Raw genomic sequence first — 20,315 nt, 5'->3', positions numbered from 1 at the left:
CCTTGTTCCGCCAGTGCAGCGGCCAGTGGCAGGGAGGGCCCGGGAGCGAGAGGCCCAGGCCATTACTTCATGGAAAATCCACAGCCCTAGAGGGGCGGCGGAGCTCCCAAAATAGCTGTCTGCTCAGAAATAGGCTGGATCGCCCTTTCTGCAGACTCTCCCTCCCCCCACAGCCACCCCCGGGCTCTGTTCCCGCACCGTGGGGCCCGGTGGAGCCCGGGTGCTTTGGGAGCCTCCCCATGCTCACCCGGAGGCCTTCACGGTGCTGGAACCTGTGTCCCCATCTGGCACGGTTGAGGCAACCCCCAGAGACCTGAAGCTGTCACATCCAGGCCAAGGGGCAGAAGGCCCCTAACACAGGTGCCCTCAGACTGCACGGGGTGGGACACTGCGGGGCCCGGCGTTGGTAGGAAACAGACTTGGAGCGAGTCCCAGGCCTGCCCACTTCTCAGGGCTGGTTAGCAGCCACGCGGAACCCATGACCCCCAGGAGCAGGCGCTATCCGAAGCGGCGCCCTGGAGGGAAGAGAGGGAGAGGGCTGTGTGGGTGCTGTCCCCTCCCCTGGGGTGAGCCCAGTGGGTGCCCTGGTGGCACTGACCAGTGGGAGTGGCAGTAGCTCCCAGGGCTGTCTGTGCGCCAGCTCATGGGATTCCCCCAGCGGCCCCGCTACACCAGGGAGACCCCGGCACAGAGAGCAGGGGCTTGCCCAAGGTCACTGTGGCCCTGGGTCCTCCTTCCACCCATGGCTGGCTCGCCTGCTCCTTCCCAGGCCCCAGGGTCCCTGCTGAGGATCCAAGCCTGGGAGCCCAGGCCGAGGCTGGGAGCGGCAGAGAGTGCTGGCGGTGTCAGCCAGTGCTCCCTGAGCCTCGGTCACTCAAACAGTGGTCCCCGTGTGGTGGAGGCCCACTTACCACGTGTGGTTCCGAACCCTGTGGACAGAGTCTCCCGTACATGCGTGCCTGTGATACAGTCAAACTTATAGACAGGGCAGGTGGAGGTGAACAGCAGAGCTAATAATAAAGTAGAACTCGTAAAGTGACGCGCTGTAGTAAGTTACGTGAATGTGGTCTCTCGAGAGTCAAATATTTTCAGACCACAGTTGAGCATGGATCACATATCCTGGAAAACCGAACCCGTGGCTGAGGGGAGGTGACGGGACGACTGTTAACCATTTTAAAGCAACTCACTCTTTTCTTCATTAATTAGAGTGAGGCTGCAGGTCATATATTCTTCTTAACAGCTACTGAAGTTAAACTGTTAACACACGTACCGCTTAACTGAATCCCCACGATAGCCCATCCCCATTTCCCAGATGAGAAAACTGAGCTTCCAGAGTTGGGACTGTCAGGTTCACATGAGTGAAAAACCCACAGACCCCAAGCCACTGCACTCTGCTGCTGGGTTCTTTAAGGGAGCAGCGGGGCCCAGCCTGGTTGAAGACTTCAGTCTGGGGATCCGACCCCTCTCCTCCCTTCCCCAGCCAGCCCATAGGCAGCACGGTGAATGAATGAATGAATGAGTGTGAAGAAGGAGGCCCCTGCCCCTGTGTTCCCCACCCCCCTTCCTCCCACCCTGTGCCACCTGGGAGCCCTGGGACTGGGGCCCAGCTCTCGCCCGCTGGCCCCGCCGGGTCTCAGTGCCGTGTGCCCACCACAGCGAGCTGGATTACTACGACTCCCACAACGTCAACACCCGGTGCCAGAAGATCTGCGACCAGTGGGACGCCCTGGGCTCCCTGACCCACAGCCGCAGGGAGGCCCTGGAGGTGAGGAGGGCGGCATGGGGCCCCGACACCCCCGCAGGGGGACAGGCTCTTGGCTGACCTGCCGTCCCTGTCGCCCCTCCACAACCAGAAAACGGAGAAGCAGCTGGAGACCATCGACCAGCTGCACCTGGAGTACGCCAAGCGGGCCGCTCCCTTCAACAACTGGATGGAGAGCGCCATGGAGGACCTTCAGGACATGTTCATTGTCCACACCATCGAGGAGATCGAGGTCCGCCCCGCCTCGCCCCGCCCCGCCCCCCGGGGGCGCCTCGGGGGCTGGGCTGCCCCTCACTCCCGCTCTCCCCCCAGGGCCTCATCTCCGCCCACGACCAGTTCAAGTCCACCCTGCCGGATGCCGACAGGGAGCGAGAGGCTATCCTGGCCATCCACAAGGAGGCCCAGAGGATCGCCGAGAGCAACCACATCAAGCTGTCGGGCAGCAACCCCTACACCACCGTCACCCCGCAGATCATCAACTCCAAGTGGGAGAAGGTGGGCTGCCCCCGCGCCGGGGCCCTGGGCCGGGCCGGCCAGGCGAGGGGCCGCCTGACCCTTCCGCGCGTGCCCGCCCGCCCAGGTGCAGCAGCTGGTGCCGAAGCGGGACCACGCGCTCCTGGAGGAGCAGAGCAAGCAGCAGTCCAATGAGCACCTGCGCCGCCAGTTCGCCAGCCAGGCCAACGTCGTGGGGCCCTGGATCCAGACCAAGATGGAGGTGAGCGCGGGGCGGGGCAGGGCGGGGCGGCCCCGGGGAGCGCCAGCGACTGGGTGGACCAGGGGGTCAGCGGTGCCCCCAGAGATAAACAGCGCGAGTCAGGCCCGGCTCTGAGGGTCGTCATCTCTGAAGTGGGGCCGACAGTGCCTTCGGCAAGCACGGTCTGCACCTCGCTCTCTGGGCACGGCCGTGTGGCCGCCTGAGCCCGCTCGCCGTGCCCAGGCCTGGGAGGGCCTGTCTCACTGTTGAGCAGCTCCAGCCGCCACTCCCTGTGTGCCAGCACCGGGCTGACGGTGAGAGACCGAGCAGACGCTCAGCGGGCTGGGCCAGGCCGCTCACCTTGTGGGTCCACACCAGCTCCACAGTGTCGGGGGCTGGGAGAGCCCAGGGAGTGGGGTGCCCATGGACAGGAGCCACAGGTCCTGAAGTCAGCCAGGCCTGGGTCAGAGTCAGACTCCACCTCTTACTGCGGTGAATTGGCCTCCTGGTGCCTCAGTTTCCACACCTGCAGTCTGGGCTGTCACTGTCCTGGCCGCACAGCCCGGTCAGGGCGCTGGGAGGGGCATGAGCCCCCGGTACAACTGCTTTTGCAGCCTCCAGCAGCCCCTTCCAGGGCGGGGGGCTGGGGGGCCGGCGCTGGCCGCGGGCCCGGCCTCAGCCCGGCGGTGCGGGCCTCGCTGCAGGAGATCGGGCGCATCTCCATCGAGATGCACGGCACCCTGGAGGACCAGCTGAGCCACCTGAAGCAGTACGAGCGCAGCATCGTGGACTACAAGCCCAACCTGGACCTGCTGGAGCAGCAGCACCAGCTCATCCAGGAGGCGCTCATCTTCGACAACAAGCACACCAACTACACCATGGAGGTACGGGGCGGCGCGGCCTGCTGCTCCGTCCAGAGGGGACGGACTGGGGTTAGCCTGGCAGCCTCAGTCACCCTAGCACTGCCCCCCCCATGAGGACGCCAGGCTCACGAGGGGACCTGGAGGGGCGGCCACTGCCTTGGGCAGAGCTTGGGACCACCCACGGGGAGCACATGTCCATTGCGCCGCCCACACACATCAACCCTGGAGTGGGGTTCCCCGCTCTCCTCCAGAGAGCCAGTGTTAAACACCCACCCGGGGCCTCCCTGGGGCTGTGAGGACATAGCCCCAGGGGCAGGGGGCTCCATGGTGGAGCCCATGTCCACTGCGCCGCCCACACACGTCAACCCTGGAGTGGGGTTCCCCGTTCTCCTCCAGAGAGCCAGTGTTAAACACCCACGCGGGGCCTCTGGACTTGCCCCTGTGGCTCCTGGCACGCGTGTCTCGGGCCCTTGCTCCTCTGTCGGAGCTGGCGCCTCGTCCCTGGGTGAAGATGAGGTGCACCAGGCGCCCGAGAAGGAGCCCCCAGTTGCAGCCGCCCTCGGCCCGCGCCCCGGATGTCATGCCCTCTCCCCTCCCCCAGCACATCCGCGTGGGCTGGGAGCAGCTGCTCACCACCATCGCCCGCACCATCAACGAGGTGGAGAACCAGATCCTCACCCGCGACGCCAAGGGCATCAGCCAGGAGCAGATGCAGGAGTTCCGGGCCTCCTTCAACCACTTCGACAAGGTGAGCCGCTCCGCGCACCTTGCCGTCTCCCTCCCCTCTCGTCCCTCTGTCTGCACCTCTGTCAGCTCTGCACACAGGCAGGCAGGGGCCTGCCGCTGGGGTGGGGTGCACAGGAGGAGATGTGGGGAGCTGGGGGTGTCCTGCCCCCTGCCCCTGAGGCTATGTCCTCACAGCCCCGCACCTGTCCGCCAAGCTGACCCCCACATGGTGCCTTTGCAGTTCAGCCTTGGCCTGGCAGCCGCATCAGGGCCTCCAGTGCCCCATTCCCCCAGCACCCAGGCCACCTGCTGTGGGTGGGAGCGGCAGCCAGGTGCTCCCGTCCCCGCCCCCACCCTGGAGCCTGGGACAGGAGCGCTTCCCCTCACGGCCCGCAGTGCTGGGATTTGGTCCTCAGTTTCACACCACTGCCTCTGCCCCACCAGTCCCTGGCCGTCACCCTGTCTGCGTCGTCTCTAACTCTGTGTTTCCCTCCCCGCGTGTCCCCTGCCCTGGGGTCCGCACGTGGCCCCGGCCCCTCTCCCGCATCCGTCTGTCCGTCCACCCGCACCCCGGCAGGACCATGGTGGGGCGCTGGGGCCTGAGGAGTTCAAGGCCTGCCTCATCAGCCTGGGCTACGACGTGGAGAACGACCGGCAGGTACGCGCACCCGGGCCCACGGACTGTGGCATTAACTGCTCTTCTCTCTCTCTCCTTCTCTCTGTCCTGCCCCTCCCTCTCCCCGTTCCACCCCTACCATCGTGTGTGCCATCTCCCGGCTCTCTTGCCTCCTCCCTGCCCTCGTGTCTCTCTGGACACCTCCCCCCCTTACCTGGTCTCTCGGGGCCTCCTGTCTCCCCGCTGTGCACATGGGGCGGCCTCTCTTGCCTGCTCTGGGCCTGGCCTCCTCTGCTATGCCTGCGTCCTGGGAGCAGAAGCAGACAGGCAGCATGGACTCCGATGACTTCAGGGCTCTGCTTATCTCCACAGGATACAGCCTGGTATGCGGCCTCTGCCTCCCCCAGCCACTGCTCCAACCCCCGCCTCCTCCTCGCCTCCTCCCGCCCTCACTGCCTCCCGTCCTCGGGGACACTCCTCCGCCGGAGCAGCTTGGCCTTGTCTCCTCCTCTCCTCCTCCGCTGCACCTGCCGGCCTGGGGTCCCTCCGACGACTCCCAAGCCCCCTTCCCTAGAGGTCTCCAGAGAGAGGGGCGCTCTCCCGTCTCTGTCTCTTTCTCTCTTTCTCTCTTCCCCACCCTCCAGGGCTGACTCGTGAGCCTGGGGCCGAGGGGCAGTAGACCCCGACTCCCCACTCCCATGCAGAGGGACCCTGCTCGGCCCGGCGCTTGGAGGCCGGCTGCCGCGAGGGGGCGGTGCGCGTGCGCCGGTCCGGGCCTGGCTGCCCTGGCCGGCCCCGCTCACTGCCCCCTGCCCTCCCCCGCCCCCTGCACAGGGCGACGCCGAGTTCAACCGCATCATGAGCGTGGTTGACCCCAACCACAGCGGCCTCGTGACCTTCCAAGCCTTCATCGACTTCATGTCCAGGGAGACCACGGACACGGACACGGCCGACCAGGTCATCGCCTCCTTCAAGGTCCTGGCCGGGGACAAGGTGAGCCAGCCAGCCCTGGCCGGGAAGGGCCGGGTGGGCGCGGGGCTGGGCTGGCTCAGACTCCCATCCTGCCCGCCTAGAACTACATCACCGCCGAGGAGCTGCGGAGGGAGCTGCCCCCCGACCAGGCCGAGTACTGCATCGCCCGCATGGCGCCCTACCAGGGCCCCGACGCCGTGCCCGGCGCCCTCGACTACAAGTCCTTCTCCACAGCCCTGTACGGCGAGAGCGACCTGTGAGGTCCCCTGCAGAGAGACCCGGATGAACCCCTCCTCACGCCTCCAGGAGGGGCTGGGGAGCCCCCTCCCGCTCCTCTGACTCTGTATCTATGCAAAGCACTCTCTGTCAGTCCTTTTGGGGGGTGGGGGTGGGCAGGGAGGGGCTGGGGCAGGCTCTCCTCTCTCTCTCTGGGTTGGCCGGAAGGGGCCTCCCTGCCCACCAGGGTGGGACGAGGGCGACTCTCGGGGCCAGCACCTGTGCTCTGGGAAGTACGTGTCATGTGCTGGTGTGCTTTCTAACCCACGTGGAGAGGGCAGCAGGGCCCCCCGCCCGCCCCTCCGCACCGGGGCCAGAGCCCCACGTGCCTTGTCCCGGAGCTGCCCGCAGAGGGCGCCACACTACTCGATGGGACCAGGGCCCCGGGCCCCCCAGCTCCCTTCTCTCCTCCCCTCCCCTGACTCACAGTTGCCAGGAGAAGAGGGGCTCCAGCCCCCCTGCCAGAGCCGCCGGTGGGGACGCCGGGCTCGCTCTGCACCAACCCTGGCCTTGCTTTGTCTGGACTCACGGCTCAGATTTTCTAAGGACCAAAAAACACAACAAAAACCCAACAGACCTACAAAATCTAAAAATTTACAAAAAAAAAAAAAAAAAAAAAAAAAAAAAAACAGAAAAGACCAAAAAAAAAACCTCTAAAAAAACCTTCAGAGAATTACTATTTACTTTATTAACTTACGGATTTATTATATAAATATATATTCACCTAGCAGCGTATCTCTGCCGCCTCTCTCGCGCTCGTAATGAAGACATAGCTGATGGCTCCCCCCACCCCCCGATTCTGTCGGCCGCCGGGCCCGGGTCCTTGGGGACCCTCCCGAGGCACAGGTGGGCTGCCGGCCTGGCTGCCTGGTAGTTGATGGTTTTGTTCCCCCCACTTTATTTTTTTGAGTTTATTCTGATTGGTTATTTTTCTTCTTGGTTTCTGGATAAACCACCCTCCTGGGGACAAGATAATAAACGTGTCCTATTTTTAATAAGGATTCCTGCAGTGTCCTCTGTGCTGTGGCTGTGCCCGCGCCTTGCCCGAGAGCCCCACTCCGTGAGTGACCGTGAGAGGGTGCAGCTGGGGGCCCCGGGCCCGTTTCCCGGTGAGGGGAGCGCAGATCCGAGGTGCAGGGGTGGGGGCGGGTGGTCTCGCTCCACAGCAGGTGCGGAGATCCTAGGAGAAGGTGGCCACCTCCAGCCACTGGGGGAGAGAAGACGGGGCTCCAATGGGGGCCTCCTGGGGCGCACCTGAGCCACCCTGTCCACCCAGCCCACACTCACCTGTCTGCGGGTCAGGCAGACGACCCCCTCACCCCCATCCAGGTGCTGGCTGCAGTGACCTGTGCAGAGAGGGACCGGGTGAGCGCCCACCTCCCCCAGCGCCCCCCCCCCCGGCTCCGTGGCACTCACGAAAGACGCAGGTGAGCTGGGCCACGCAGGACACGAAGCGCTCGAAGTCCACACGCAGCCGGCTGTCCCGGTAGCGGCTGGTGAGGGCCTGGGTCAGCTGGTTGTTCAGGTGGAAGCCTAGGGGGAGGCACCTCAGCGTCGCACCCCCACCCAGGCCCCGGGAGCCGCGTGGGGCAGGGCTGCCAGGCCACGCTCCCGGCCCAGGCGTCCGTCTGGATCGCGGGCAGTCTGCCCAGCAGAGGCCGTGTCTGTGGGACCTCAGCTTTTCCAGACGCCCTGGTTCCCACCTTCTGCCCGCCGTGTCCAGAGCTGTAGCCCCAAGGCCACTGCACGAGCTGCCTCGAAGCCCAGGTCAGCCCAGGCCGGGCCCGCCCTCCTCTGACGCAGCTACCGAGTGCCCGGCTCCAGGGCCTGCCGCCTGTCTCCCTCCAGCCTTTGCCCATGTGCACTGGGCTGCTGGGCCCAGCACCGAGAGAACCCGACCCTGGCCAGGTGGGCTCTGGGGCCCTCTTGTGGCTTTTGCTAGGTCCTCCAGCCCTGTCAGAGACAGATCAAGGCCCAGGGCAAGTCAGTATAGGATTCCAGCCCCAGCTCACAGGAATCCAGAACATTCCACCATGGTACCCCGGGGGCACATAGCAGCTCCTAATCGTCCACTCCCTGGAATACCCCTCTCCTCCCCCACAGCTTGGCCTCGTCTGTGGCCACCACAGTCCTAGCCGGGAGTCCGAGCTGACGGAGGGCACGTGGGGGGACAGGCCCCCTCCCTCCCCACAGCCCCCCAGGACCCCATCCGCACCTGCGGCGTTCAGCGCCAGCCTCAGCTCATAGGAGTTCATGGTCCCGGAGGCGTCCTCGTCGAACTTGTCAAACGTGGCCTGGACCAGGAGACAGCAGTCAGCTCCCCCAACCCCCAACTGCCTGGAAAGGGGGCCTCTGAGGCCGGACAGCCGCCTTCCCATCCCGGCTGTGGGCCTGAGATACACGGCATAGCCACTCCGTTTGCCAGTCTGTAATACGGGCAAGGGCTCAATGAACACTGGCTGAGTATGGAGGGGCTCTGAGCGCTTCCTGCCGGGGATCTGCAGCCGCCCAGCTGCAGGCAGGCACAGGCCCCCCCTGAGGTCGCTCAGTCAGACCCCCGACAGCACTCCAAGTCACCTGGGGGTGGTCCCGTCCCCCCCTTGTTCCTGGGGCCCCCGTGCCTGCCCGGCTCTGTCCACACCTCACCTGCCACACCAGCAGGTGGCCCCAGAGTTGCTGGAAGTGGTGCAGAGCCAGGCTGTGCCCGTGCTGGGGAGGAGGCATCTGATTAAAGGCAGTGTCCTCGCAGGGGAGGAGACCCCCCACATGCCCCTTCCCAGGCCCTGCCCGTGTACCCCAAAACACTGCAGCAGCTGCTCGCATGTCCTGACCCCGATCTCTCTGGGGACCCCGCTGTGAGCTCTGGCTACGGAGGAAGAGGACAGTGCACAGGGAGCCTGCGGCCACGGAGCAGGAGGGGCGCTTGGCCCGCTCCAGCCCCCACCAGGGCGGGGCCCCTTCCCCCTCACCGGGCTCCAGGGCGATGCTGAGTAAGGTCTGCAGCTGGGGGGCGCTCAGCTCTTCATCCTACTCCGGAAACAGCGGCAGTGAGGCCGGGCGCTGCCCCGGGGAAGTGCTGGAACAGCAGCCACAGAGGCCGACTGCTCAGGCTGGGCTGGCCCCGCCCACAGAGGGGCACAGGAGGGTTGGGGAGGAAGTGGGCGGGGACAGACTCAGCAAAGGCCCTGGGGCAGGGAAGAGCTGAGGTTTCCCAAAAGAGGGTCTAGTGTTGGGGGGGGGGGGTGAGGATGACTCCAGGAGGGGCGGCCCCCGGTGAGCGCTGCCCCTGCCCTACCTCCCCCGCCAGCTCCTGGAACAGCAGCTCCAACTCTGGTGCCATGGGCACATAGGGGACCTGTGGGGTGCAAGGAGTTTAGTTCTGGCCACGAACCCGCTTCTTGGGGCTGGCACTGTGGTGTAACGGGTAAAGCCGCCGCCTGCAATGCCAGAATCCTATATGGGTGCCGGTTCATGTCCCGGCTGCTCCGCTTCCAATCCAGCTCCCTGCTAAGGCCTGGGAAAGCAAAAGGTGGCCCAAATGCTTGGGCCCCAGCCACCCACATGGGAGACCTGGAGGAAGCTCCTGGTCTTGGGCTGGCCCCGCCCTGACCATGCTGCCCTCTGGGGACTGAACAGCAGGTGGGCGATTCCAGACTCTAATAAGTAAATACATCTTTAGACACACACCCCCACCCCATGTGCCCTCCAGAGCAGCCTCTCACCATGAGGGCCTCCAGGTCAGCGCTGATGACGTCATCAACCTCCCTGCAAAAATTCGGAGGGGCGGTTGGGGAGGGGGCAGGCCGGGGCGGGGCAGGGCCGCTGGGCTCCTCCACCTGGGGCTGGGGATCCCGGGGCGGGGCTCACAGGGCCGTGTGGTGGCGCTCGGAGAAGATGCGCAGCGTGAAGTCGGCCTCGTCGCCGGCCTGGGCGGCGCTGGGCACCACCAGGTAGTGGCCGGGGCGCAGGCGGCAGCGGCGGCTCACGTCCCGGCGGGCACAGAACACGGAGCGGTCGGCGCGCAGCAGCCGGGGCAGGAGGGCGCGGCTGCGCGGGGTGTCCCAGAGGCCCAGCAGCTGGGGTCGGTCGGGGGCGGCGTGACCACGACGGCCGGGCTCCCCGCCCGCCACCCTCCATCCCTGCGCACCTCCGGGCCCCCGGCCTGACCTGCCCGGCGCCCTCCAGCCCTGGGGGCGGGGCCCCATCTGAGACCCACCTCCTCTGGAATCTGCCAGGACCAAGAGCGAGGGGGCGGAGTCAGGCAGGTGGGGGCGGGGACCAAGAACGAGGGGGCGGAGTCAGGCAGGTGGGGGCGGGGACCAAGAACGAGGGGGCGGAGTCAGGCAGGTGGGGGCGGGGATCTGGCCACTACTCAGGGCCCCTCCCTGCCATCCATGCCTCAGGCCCCTCCCTCTTCGTCCCGTTGGACGACCAGAGCCAGAACCCTGCCCCTGACTCCTCTCCAGCCCTCCCTCCCCTGGCCCCTTTGGCCCCCGCCTGTGTCTGACGCCAACCTCGGGGTCCCCGGCCCCCACCTTTTCCCTGAGGCTCCTCCCACGCCCTCTGATCGACCCCTGCCGCCCCTCCTGGGCACCTGGAACACGTGGAAGCCCACGGTGAGGTAGGTGAGGCCCTTGGCCCTCAGGCACCGGCGGTTGCGCTGGATGAGCGACAGCAGAACCGTGCACTTGGGGGTGCGGCCGCCCCGCGCGGGACCCCCCGCCCCCGCTGCCCCCCAGCCCCCCCAGGGCCCCTCTTCATCGTCGTCGTCCTCTTCATCCGGCTCCAGCAGCGTCAGCCGGAACTGGGGGTTGGTCCAGAAGGTTTCTGATGGAGGGGGGGGAGGAGGAGACGGGGTCGCCGCGCCTGCCGCAGCGCCCAGCTCCCCGCGCGCCTCCCAGGTCCCCGGGGGCCGCACCGGCGCTGGGCTGGCTCCCGCCGGAGTTGAAGCCGCGCACCCAGCGGCCCTGGAAGGTGTTGACGTGCCAGGCGCCCCCCGCCGGGCTGGGGCCCAGCACCTCGGGGCTCAGCGAGCAGATCTGGACGGTGTTGAAATGGTGGAGGAAGTCCTGCAGCTCCATCCTGCATGGTGGGCGCGCAAACGACCCCCGGCTCGCACGGCCCCGGCTCACAGCTCAGACAGCCCCCCCCCCCCGGCTCACAGCTCCCCAGCTCACAGGGCCCCCAACTTCTCTGAATACTGCCAAGCAGCCTTCAGCTTCCAGAATCACTGAGCCCTCCGGCCCCCCGAACCTCTCCAAGTCCTCCACGTGCCCACAAAGCGCCAAGACCCACACGCTCCCCGAGAGGGGGCGTCCGAGGGCTGAAGGCCACTGCACAAGGCCCCCGTGCTGCAGTTATCAGCGAGCCGGAGCGGCCCTCGGTCCTGCCAAACTCAGGGAACCCCCGCCCGCCCCGAGCCAGCCTCCACTGCCCCGAGTGCGCCCGTCCCCGCTCAGCTCCCAACCCAGGGTCCCGCAGGAGGCTCCCGGAGAGATGGACCGAGCAAGTTTGTTTTGGCACAAAAAAGTTTGAGATCCATGCATAGATTTCTCACCACTTATATTTTTCATGAGCTGTGTGAAGACGCGTACATTTCACATTTTTTTTTTGCACCAAAATAAACTTTGCGTTCCATTTTCCGCGAACCTCGTAAAGTCCTCACATGCTCTCCTAATATGACTACCAACTCTGCCCCGACTCCCGATCCGCAACCTGGCCCCGCCGCCACCAGGGGGCAGCCCCGCCAGAACGCACCAGAACTCGCCGTCCTCCTTCTGCACCAGCAGGGCGTCTCGCCACTCGGCGGGGAGGGAGTCCCAGCGGGGGCAGCTGCAGACACCGGGGTGTGAGAGGGGCGGCAGAGCCGAGCCCCTACCCCCCCCCCGGCCCAGCCCACCTGTCGCTCCAGGCCCCGGTCCACTCCACGCGGCCCCAGGGGTTCCGCAGCCGCAGCAGCCGCACCTTGGTGAAGCCCAGGAACAGCTGAGGGCGGCACAGAGTGGGCAGCAAGGTCAGTGTGGGGGCAGCATGGACAGTGGGGGCGGCATGGACAGTGGGGGCGGCATGGACAGTGGGGGAGGGGCGGCATGGACAGTGGGGGAGGGGCAGCATGGACAGTGGGGGGCGGCATGGACAGTGGGAGGTGGCATGGTCAGTGGCAGAGTGGGCAGCATGGCCAGCGGGGGGCAATGCCCAGCCCCTCGCCGGCCCCCAGGGGAGGCAGCTCACCTTGTGTGTGCCCGTGACCGAGTACGCGTGTCCCCTCACCAGCCCGTCTTCTGTGCGGTACTCGCCCCGGTCACTCTGGGCAGGAGACGGGACAGTGAGGCCGGGTGGGAGATAGGAGGGCTGCTGTCCCTCTCTGTCCCCAAAGCAAGAGTCAGCCCGAGCACTGGGCTGGGAGACCTTGTCAGGGTTGGCAGGGAGGAGGCGGGAGAGGGAAGCGGGTGGGAGCTGGAGATGAGGCAGAGTGAGATGGAGAGACACAGAAAGATCCAGAACCCGGGGAGATGGGGAGGGGCAGAGCCAGGGATGAGCAGAGGACACGTGACCAGCTGAGCGGGTGCTGAGGCCATCCCAGTGGCTGGGACCGGTCGCGGAGAACACGGGGCCAAGCCGAGCCCACGGGAATCGGCCCGGGGACCCTGCTGCTGCTCTGACTCCCGGCTGCTCCACTTCCCATCCAGCTCCCTGCACCCCCCCCCCCCCACGTGGGAGACCCGGATGGAGCGCCTGGCTCCCGGCTCCGGCCTGGCCCAGACCTGGCTGTTGTGGGCATTTGGGGAGTGAGCCTGAGGAAGACTGATCTCTCTGTCTCCCTCCCTTGCAAATCTTTAAAAGAAGAGGCCCTCGTGTTGTCAGTTTAAGTCATGGCGGCGGCAGGTGCCTGCAGCCTCGGCCCCTTTTTGTGCCCTGGGGTGGGGCGGGGGGAGAAGCTTGCCCGCGCGTGGAGCTGGCCCGGACCAGGGAGGGAGAAACCCCTGAGCACTGGGACCGGTGCGCGGGAGCTCGGGAGCACACGGGGCCCTCACTGGCTGCAGCTGGACCGCCAGCCGCCCACCCCGGGTCCCCACGCGGCAGCCCCGAGGCTCACCAGGGCCGTGGCGCCCACCAGGGACTCCTTGGCCAGGGCGCGGCGCAGGAGGGAGAAGAGGCCGGGCGCGCCGTGGCGCAGGTAGAGCACCTCGCCCACGCCGCCCGTGAAGTCCACAAAGGCCTCGTTCATGTGGCCGCCGCGCATCACCTCGTAGGAGCCGTGGATCCTGCGGAGTGGGGCGGGTGAGCCCAGCTGCCAGCCCTGGGAAGCCAGGCTGGGGTCCTGGGGAGCAGGGCTGGGGTCCCGGGGGGCCCCGACACCACATCTGAAACCCCGAGCCTCCGGGAGGAGTGTGCTCTGAGGGTGACCCCTTCAGGGGGGCTTGGCGGGGGCCCCTGGGATTCCAGCGAGCGCCGGCTGGGGGGCGGGGCCTGGCGTGGGGTGCCCCGAGGCTGGGGCCCTCACTTGGCGTAGGCCTTCTCCAGGAGCGGGGCCCAGAACTCGTTCCGCTGATCCGAGCGCACAAACATCAGCTTCCCCTCGCGCACGGGCAGTCTGTCGTCCACCACGACGTCCACCCAGCGGCCGAACTGCCAGAGCTGGAGGGAGAAGCAGCAGGGCCCGGCCCACCTTCCACCTCCACCCGGCCTGGGCCCCGACCTCTGACCTCTGCCCCGCCCCACTGCTGCACCCAGGGGCCAGTCAACCAGGAAGCCCCACATGCCAGGGCTGTGCGGGGAAACCGAAGCACGAGCTCTACCTGGAAGTGGAAGACCCCCGCATAGCCGTCTCCAAAGCCCTGGCCAGGGGGCACCACCCTGCACAGGAGCCGCGGGTACAGGGTCAGGGAGGCGGCCGCCGCCAGGAGCCAGCAGTTCCCTGGGGAAGCAAGCAGGGGTGAGGGGGGGCGAGAAGGGAGACAGGGCATGGAGTTGTCCACGGCCCAGCAGATGCTCGCCACACCCAGCGGCAGCAGGGGCGCTGGGGGCTCACCGAGGCGCCCCTGGCACACGTCTGTCCGGCTCATGTCCTCACAGATGAACCGAGGCTCCGCACAGAACTCCTGGGGGAGGGGAGGAGAGAGGGAGGGGGAGGAGGAGGAGGAGGGAGGGGCCGTGGGAGGTGGGAGGTGGGAGGTCAGAGGCCTGGGTCCCCCTCCCCCACACTCCACTCCAGGTGATGGGGTCTCCGGCCACAGAAAGGCAGCCCCCCCAAACCTCCCAGCCCTTCCTCCCCTGACCCCAGGGTCCAGGCCCCAGCCCCCAGCCACACTTTACATGGGGCCTCTTCCATTCCACCCCTTTGGCCTTCTCCGAGTCTGGTCCCAGCAGGTCATAGCCGAGGGCGTCAGGGCCAGCAGGGAAGTGGGGGTCGCGGAACAGGACCTCCGACTCCAAGCAGGCTGCCCGAATCGCCTCATAGTCCTGGCCCCGAAAGAGCTGCGGGCCCTGAGCCCCGGGCTCCGCCTCGTCGTCCACCAGCCGGATGGTGACCCTCCCGCTGCCGCACGCCATCTGGACGCTGGGCTCCCGGGCTGGCCCCCGGCCCTTTAACCGCCTGAGTCACGGGGGCGGGGCCTCCGCACCATCCAGGCCCCGCTGGGGGGTCCTTAGGCCAGAGGAGCCCGCCCTCGTTAATATTAATTGATGGTTAGCAGAGCCAGAGAGCAGGGACGCCTCCTCTGTTTCCCTCCCCGGGCGTGGGGCCCTCAGTTGTGGCCAGGGGAGCAGCTTAATAGGCTTGGCCAGCAGCAGGCGGGAATGTGGGCAGAGCAGAGGGAGGACCGGGTGCGCTGCGGAAGTGCCAAGAAGGAGGTCACCGTGGGGGTGTGTCTGCCTGCTCACCAAGGACTGGGGGGAGCACGCTGCCTGCGTCTCCCTCCACCCCTGCCTCACCCAGTCTCCCTCTCTAGCCTTTTCAAGACTGATTGATTTGAGGGGTCAGCACTGTGGCGTAGCGAGTAAAGCCACTGCCGGCATCCCATATGGGCGCCAGTTCGAGTCCTGGCTGCTCCACTTCCAATCCAGCTCTCTGCTGTGCCTGGGAAAGCAGTAGAAGATGGCCCAAGTCCTTGCACCCATGTGGGAGACCCAGAAGAAGCTCCTGGCTCCTGGCTTCGGATTAGCACAGCTCTGACCATTGTGGCCCTTTGGGGAGTGAACCAACAGAGAGAGAGAGAGAGGTCTTCCATCCACTGGTTCACTCCCCAGATGGCCGCAATGACTGTGGGCCAGGCAGAAGCCAGGAGCCTGGAACTCCACCCAGGTCTCCCACGCGGGTGCCGGGGCCCACGCGCCTGGGCCGTCTGCTGCCTTCCCAGGTGCAGCAGCAGGGCGCTAGAGAAGTGGAGCAGCCGGGCCTCTGAGCTGGGGTGCTGGTGTCACAGGCGGCTCGCTGGCCCCTCCCTCAGCCCTCCGCCTCGCCCCTCCTGTCTCCTCCTCACTAGCCCCCTCCTCTCTGTTCCTCTTCGCCCCCCTCCCCCCGCCATGGCCTGCACACCCTGCGTCCTAGGTGGGGAGCCGGGGCCTCCTGTGACTGCAGCGGGCGGCTGGAGCTGTTGGAGAAACTGGCCAGAGGCCAGCAGCTGTCCGCGGCCAGGTAGGGCCCGGCCGCCGCCGTGGCACTCAGGCGCCCCTCAGGCCTCTTAGCTTCTGTCCAAGACTTGGGCTGCACTTTCCTTGAGAGGTGTCTGCCAGGGGGAGGGGCCGGAGACCTGGGTTCGAATCCCAGCCCTGCCACTTAACCCCCGTGTGTCCTTGGACAAGTCACTCAACCTGGCTGAGCCCGGTTCCTCATTGCCACAGCAGAGGAAGGCTGCGGTGAGAAACAAGTCAACTGTGGGTGTGGCCAGGGAATGGGGAGGGGGGCTGTGTGGCCTCCTCTGGCTCTGGGCTGTTTGTTACTTCCAAGCTCACCTCCGCCGTCTCTGTTCTCCATGCCATCACCTCCCCCGGTCACAGTCCTCCCCGCCAAGTACCACCAACCACAGGAGAGAAGTGACCAGGAAGGACCGGCCTCCAGACCCTGTGCAAACGGCCTGGTCACCCTCGCTGCCCCCGCCCTGGCCACCATGCTGCAGGGCCCCGCTCACGTCCCCCAGTAAGGCAAGAGTCCCCTGCATGCTCACGCCCTGTGCCGCAGCAGGGGCCCGGGCGCACCTTCCCAGCCGCAGGAGCAGAGCACACGGCAGCGGGGTGCAGGCCCAGCGCCCCCGTTTATTTTAAAAGATTGTTTACCTGTTTAAAAAGCAGAGTGACATGTGGGGCGGGCTGAGGAGGTCTTCCCTCCACTGGCTCACTCCCTAGATGGCTGCAACAGCCAGAGCTGTGCCAATCTGAAGCCAGGAGCCAGGTGCTTCTTCCAGGTCTCCCACACAGGTGTAGGGGCCCAAGCACTTGGTCCATCTTCTACTGCTTTCCCAGGCCACAGCAGAGAGCTGGATTGGAAGTGGAGCAGTTGGGACTCGAACTGGCGCCCATATGGGATGCTGGCACTGCAGGCAGTGGCCTTACCCACTACGCCACAGCGCCAGCCCCTTGGCTGCTTCACTTCTGATCCATCTCCCTGTTAATGGCCTGGGAAAGCACAGAAGATGGCCCAAGTGCTTGGGCCCCTGCACCTGTGTGGGAGACCTGGGAAAAGCTCCTGGCTCCTGGCTTTGGCCTGGCCCAGCCCTGGCAGTTGTGGCTATTTGGGGAGTGAACTGGTGAACAGAAGATCTCTCCCTCTGTCTCTGTAACTTGGCCTTTCAAATAAATAAGTCTTAAAAAAAAAAAAAAAAAAAAAAAAAAACTCATGAGCTATTGTACACCAAGTACTGTTCTCAGCTCTCCCAGATGTGGCCCCATCGGAGCTGCGAGAGGCGGGGCTGACACTGACCCCCCCTCTACAGAGGGGAAACTGAGGCACGAGAGATGAGGGTGCGCGGCCTGTGCTCTCCCAGCCACAGAACTGCGATCAGAATTCCATTGGTCTGGCTTAAGGAGCAGACTGCCTCTCAAGGGATGAGCATCTCCAATATATAAAGAGCTCCCGAAAATAAACAGCCCACGGGAAAAACAGGCCAAAGACACGAATAAGCAAATCACAGGATCAACAGCCAATAAGCTCAACCTCAGGACCGTGCCAGATCAGCCCACGTGAAATACTGGGGCCGGCGCTGTGGCACAGTGGGCTAAGCCTCCACCCGCAGTGCCGGCATCCCAGAATGTGGGCGCCAGTTATAGTCCCGGCTGTTCCATTTCCGATCCAGCTCTCTGCTGTGGCCTGGGAAAGCAGCAGAAGATGGCCCAAGTCCTTGGGCCCCTGCACCTGTGTGGGAGACCGGGAAGAAGCTCCTGGTTTCGGATCAGCTCAGCCCTGCAGTTTCAGCCACTTGGGGAGTGAACCAGAGGATAGAAGATCTCTCTCTGCCTCTCAAATGAATAACACCTTAACAACAACTACAACAAACTAAGAAGAAACATTATACCCACTAGATCAGGAAGTTACGAGATCTTGATGCAGGGTGCGGGTTTGGCACAGCGGCTAAGTCGTGCTTGGGACGCCCACAGCCCATGGCAGAGTCCCTGGGTCTGGGTCCCCGCTCCACTCTGACCCAGCTTCCCGCTAAGGTGCACCCTGAGGGCCGGCAAGTTCAAGGACTTGGTCTCTGCCACCCACATGGAGACCAGGCTGGCGTGCCGGACTCCTGACTTCTGCCTGGCCCAGCCTTAGCTGCTGTGGCCATTTAGGGAGTGAAGCCGCAAATGGAAGGGATCCATCCCTCTGTATATCAAATCAAATAAAAATGAAAACAATGTGAAGTTTAAATATTAAAAAAAAAAAAAAAAAAAAAACAAGATGAGTAGGGCCAAGGTTGCGGCACAGCAGGGGAAGCTGCCGTCTGCAACACTGGGCTCCCACGTGAACGCCGGTTTGAGCCCGAACTGCTTCATCTTTAAGGTTTATTTATTTATCTGAAAGGCAGCGTTTACAGAGGGCTCACTCCCCAAATGGCCGCCATGGCCAGAGCTGGGCCGGTCCAAAGCCAGGAGCTTCTTCCAGGTCTCTCACGTGGGTGCAGGGGCCCAAGCACCTGGGCCATCTTCCTCTGCTTTCCCAGGCCACAGCAGCAGGGAGCAGGGTCAGAAATGGAGCAGCCGGGTCTCACACCGGTGCCCACGTGGGATGCTGGCACGGCCAGCAGCGGCTTTACCCGCTCCGCCACAGCACCGGCCCCCGCTGCACTTCTAACCCAGCTCCCTGCTAATGCGCCTGGGAAAGCAGAGGACGATGGCCCAGGTGCTTGGGCCCCTGCTACCAGTGTGGAAGACCCGGCTGGATGGAGTTTCAGGCTCCTGGGGGCCATTTGGGGAGTGAACCAGCAGATGGAAGATCAATCTCTCTTTCACCCTCTCTTTGTAACTCTTTCAAATAAATGTTTATTTATTTTTTAATATTCATTTATTTGAAAGGCAGAGTTACAGAGAGGCAGAGGCAGAGGGAGAGAGAGAGAGGTCTTCCATCTGCTGGTTCACTCTCCAAATGGCCACAACGGCTGCAGCTGGACTGATCCGAAGCCAGGAGCCAGGAGCTTCTTCAGGATCTCCCACGTGGGTGCAGGGGCCCAAGGGCTTGGGCCATCTTCTGCTGCTTTCCCAGGCCACAGCAGAGAGCTGGATCAGAAGTGGAGCAGCCGGGACTCGAACGGGCGCCCATATGGGATGTTGGCACTTCAGGCCAAGGCTTTACCTGCTATGCCACAGCACTGGCCCCAGTAATTTCTTTTTAATGTTAACTCACAGCTGATGGGCTTCACTTCCCCCAGCCCACCCCGGCACAATTTTACAAGCCGCAGACGTCACGTCCGCCGTCAGTACCACGCAGTGTATTGCTGAGGTCCCTCCTCAGAGTGCCTGGGCTCGAGTCCCGGCTTTGCTCCTGGTTCCAGCTTCCTGACGACGTACACCCCAGGGGACAGCGGGTGACAGCTCAAGCGCTTGGGCCCCTGCACCCACGTGGGAGACCCCGATGGAGCTCCTGGCTCCCGGCAGGCCAGCCCTGGCTGTTGCAGCCATCTGGGGAGTGAACCAGTGGATGAAGACCTGTCTCTGTCTCCTGCTATGGAAGCCTAAAGCCCACGAGCACTGATGCATAACGTTAATTCCAAAGAAAACCACCTGGCGCTGTGGCTCACTTGGTTAATTCTCCACCTGCAGCGCCGGCACCCCGGGTTCTAGTCCCAGTCGGGGCGCCAGATTCTGTCCCGGTTGCCCCTCTTCCAGGCCAGCTCTCTGCTGTGGCCAGGGTGTGCAGTGGAGGATGGCCCAAGTGCTTGGGCCCTGCACCCGCATGGGAGACCAGGAGAAGCACCTGGCTCCTGGCTTCAGATCAGCGCAGGGTGCTGGCCGTAACACGCTGGCCGTAGCGGCCACTTGGGGAGTGAACCAATGGAAAAAGGAAGACCTTTCTCTCTGTCTCTCTCTCTCTCTCTCTCACTGTCTAACTGCCTGTCAAAAAAGAAAAAAAAAACTGCCCAGGGGACACTCACCTTGACCCACAGGAGGGATGGAGGGTGGGTGAGGGGGTCAGTGGATCTCACCTCCGTGCCCCGTAGCTCAGGAGGAAACAAGCCCAGTGGGCTGTCCTGGGCTCTGAGAGCCTCGCCTGTGTCAGGCGGCCCTGGTGCTCACAGTGGCTTCTGTATAAAACACTCAACTCACCCTGGGAGGGGTGGGGGTGGGCCTATCCCAGAGGCCACGCCCAGAGCACGGAGCCCCCTTTACACAGGGGGATGGTGGCGTCATGAGCCTTCTCTACACTTGGCCTTTCAAATAAATAAGTAAAAAGTAATGAAAAAAATAAAAGATGAAAATTTAAAATATTTATTTATTTGAAAGACAGAGTTACACAGAGAGACGGAGAGAGAAGTCTTCACCTGCCGGTTCACTCACCAGATGCCTGCAACCACAGGGGTTGGGCAGGCAGAAGCCAGGACCATGAGCTTCTTTGTGGGTGGGTGGTCCAGCCTCCGCTGCTCTCCCAGAGGCTTTAGCAGGGAGCTGGATCAGAAGTGGAGCAGCCGGGACTCAAACTGGGCCCAGAAGATAAATTTATTTATTTGAAAGGCAGAGAGAGACAGACAGACAGAGAGATAGATATGGAGGTCGTTCATCTGCTAGTTCATTCCCCAGATGGCTCCAGTAGCTGGAGCTGCACCGATCTAAAGCCAGGAGCTTCTTCCAGGTCTCCCATGCAGGTGCAGGGGCCCAAGGACCCAGGCCATCCTCCACTGCTTTCCCAGGCCATAGCAGAGAGCTGGATTGGAGGTGCAACAGCCAGGACTTGAAGCGGCGTCCATATGGGATGCTGGCACCGCAGGTAGT

At 64.3% G+C, this 20,315-nt stretch overlaps 2 protein-coding genes across 7 annotated transcripts in view; one reads left to right on the top strand and one right to left on the bottom strand.

Moving 5' to 3' along the window:
• Positions 1-6,910, top strand: part of ACTN4 (actinin alpha 4) — a 64,238-nt gene extending 57,328 nt beyond the window's left edge. For 2 of the 6 annotated variants that reach the window (XM_089319219.1, XM_051847129.3), the window contains exons 13-22: positions 1,657-1,765; positions 1,854-1,994; positions 2,075-2,257; positions 2,343-2,477; positions 3,161-3,340; positions 3,921-4,067; positions 4,623-4,703; positions 4,979-5,044; positions 5,496-5,654; positions 5,735-6,910. In XM_089319219.1, the coding sequence (XP_089175345.1) occupies positions 1,657-1,765; positions 1,854-1,994; positions 2,075-2,257; positions 2,343-2,477; positions 3,161-3,340; positions 3,921-4,067; positions 4,623-4,703; positions 4,979-5,044; positions 5,496-5,654; positions 5,735-5,893 (1,360 nt within the window). In that variant the 3' untranslated portion in view covers positions 5,894-6,910. The remainder of the gene's footprint in view (positions 1-1,656; positions 1,766-1,853; positions 1,995-2,074; positions 2,258-2,342; positions 2,478-3,160; positions 3,341-3,920; positions 4,068-4,622; positions 4,704-4,978; positions 5,045-5,495; positions 5,655-5,734) is intronic. The other 4 variants (XM_051847125.3, XM_051847126.3, XM_051847128.3 and 1 more) reach the window with 2 other exon arrangements.
• Positions 6,036-18,043, bottom strand: CAPN12 (calpain 12). Its single transcript, XM_051847130.3, has 21 exons — positions 14,226-18,043; positions 13,942-14,011; positions 13,709-13,827; positions 13,414-13,547; positions 13,006-13,174; positions 12,141-12,215; positions 11,809-11,894; positions 11,667-11,741; positions 10,828-10,991; positions 10,504-10,736; positions 10,126-10,137; positions 9,777-9,985; positions 9,632-9,674; positions 9,205-9,264; positions 8,879-8,936; positions 8,705-8,775; positions 8,556-8,618; positions 8,125-8,203; positions 7,326-7,442; positions 7,197-7,255; positions 6,036-7,116 (listed from the first exon to the last, which is right to left on the bottom strand). Exons 1-21 carry the CDS (start codon positions 14,460-14,462, stop codon positions 7,090-7,092), a joined length of 2,160 nt encoding a protein of 719 aa, XP_051703090.1. The 5' UTR covers positions 14,463-18,043; the 3' UTR covers positions 6,036-7,089.
• Positions 18,044-20,315: the final 2,272 nt, after the last annotated feature.

Source organism: Oryctolagus cuniculus, chromosome 18 (genome assembly GCF_051225735.1).
Source record: "Oryctolagus cuniculus isolate XC-2025 breed Fujian yellow rabbit chromosome 18, ASM5122573v1, whole genome shotgun sequence".
NCBI lineage: Eukaryota > Metazoa > Chordata > Mammalia > Lagomorpha > Leporidae > Oryctolagus > Oryctolagus cuniculus.
This window is presented reverse-complemented; position numbering and strand designations above follow the sequence as displayed.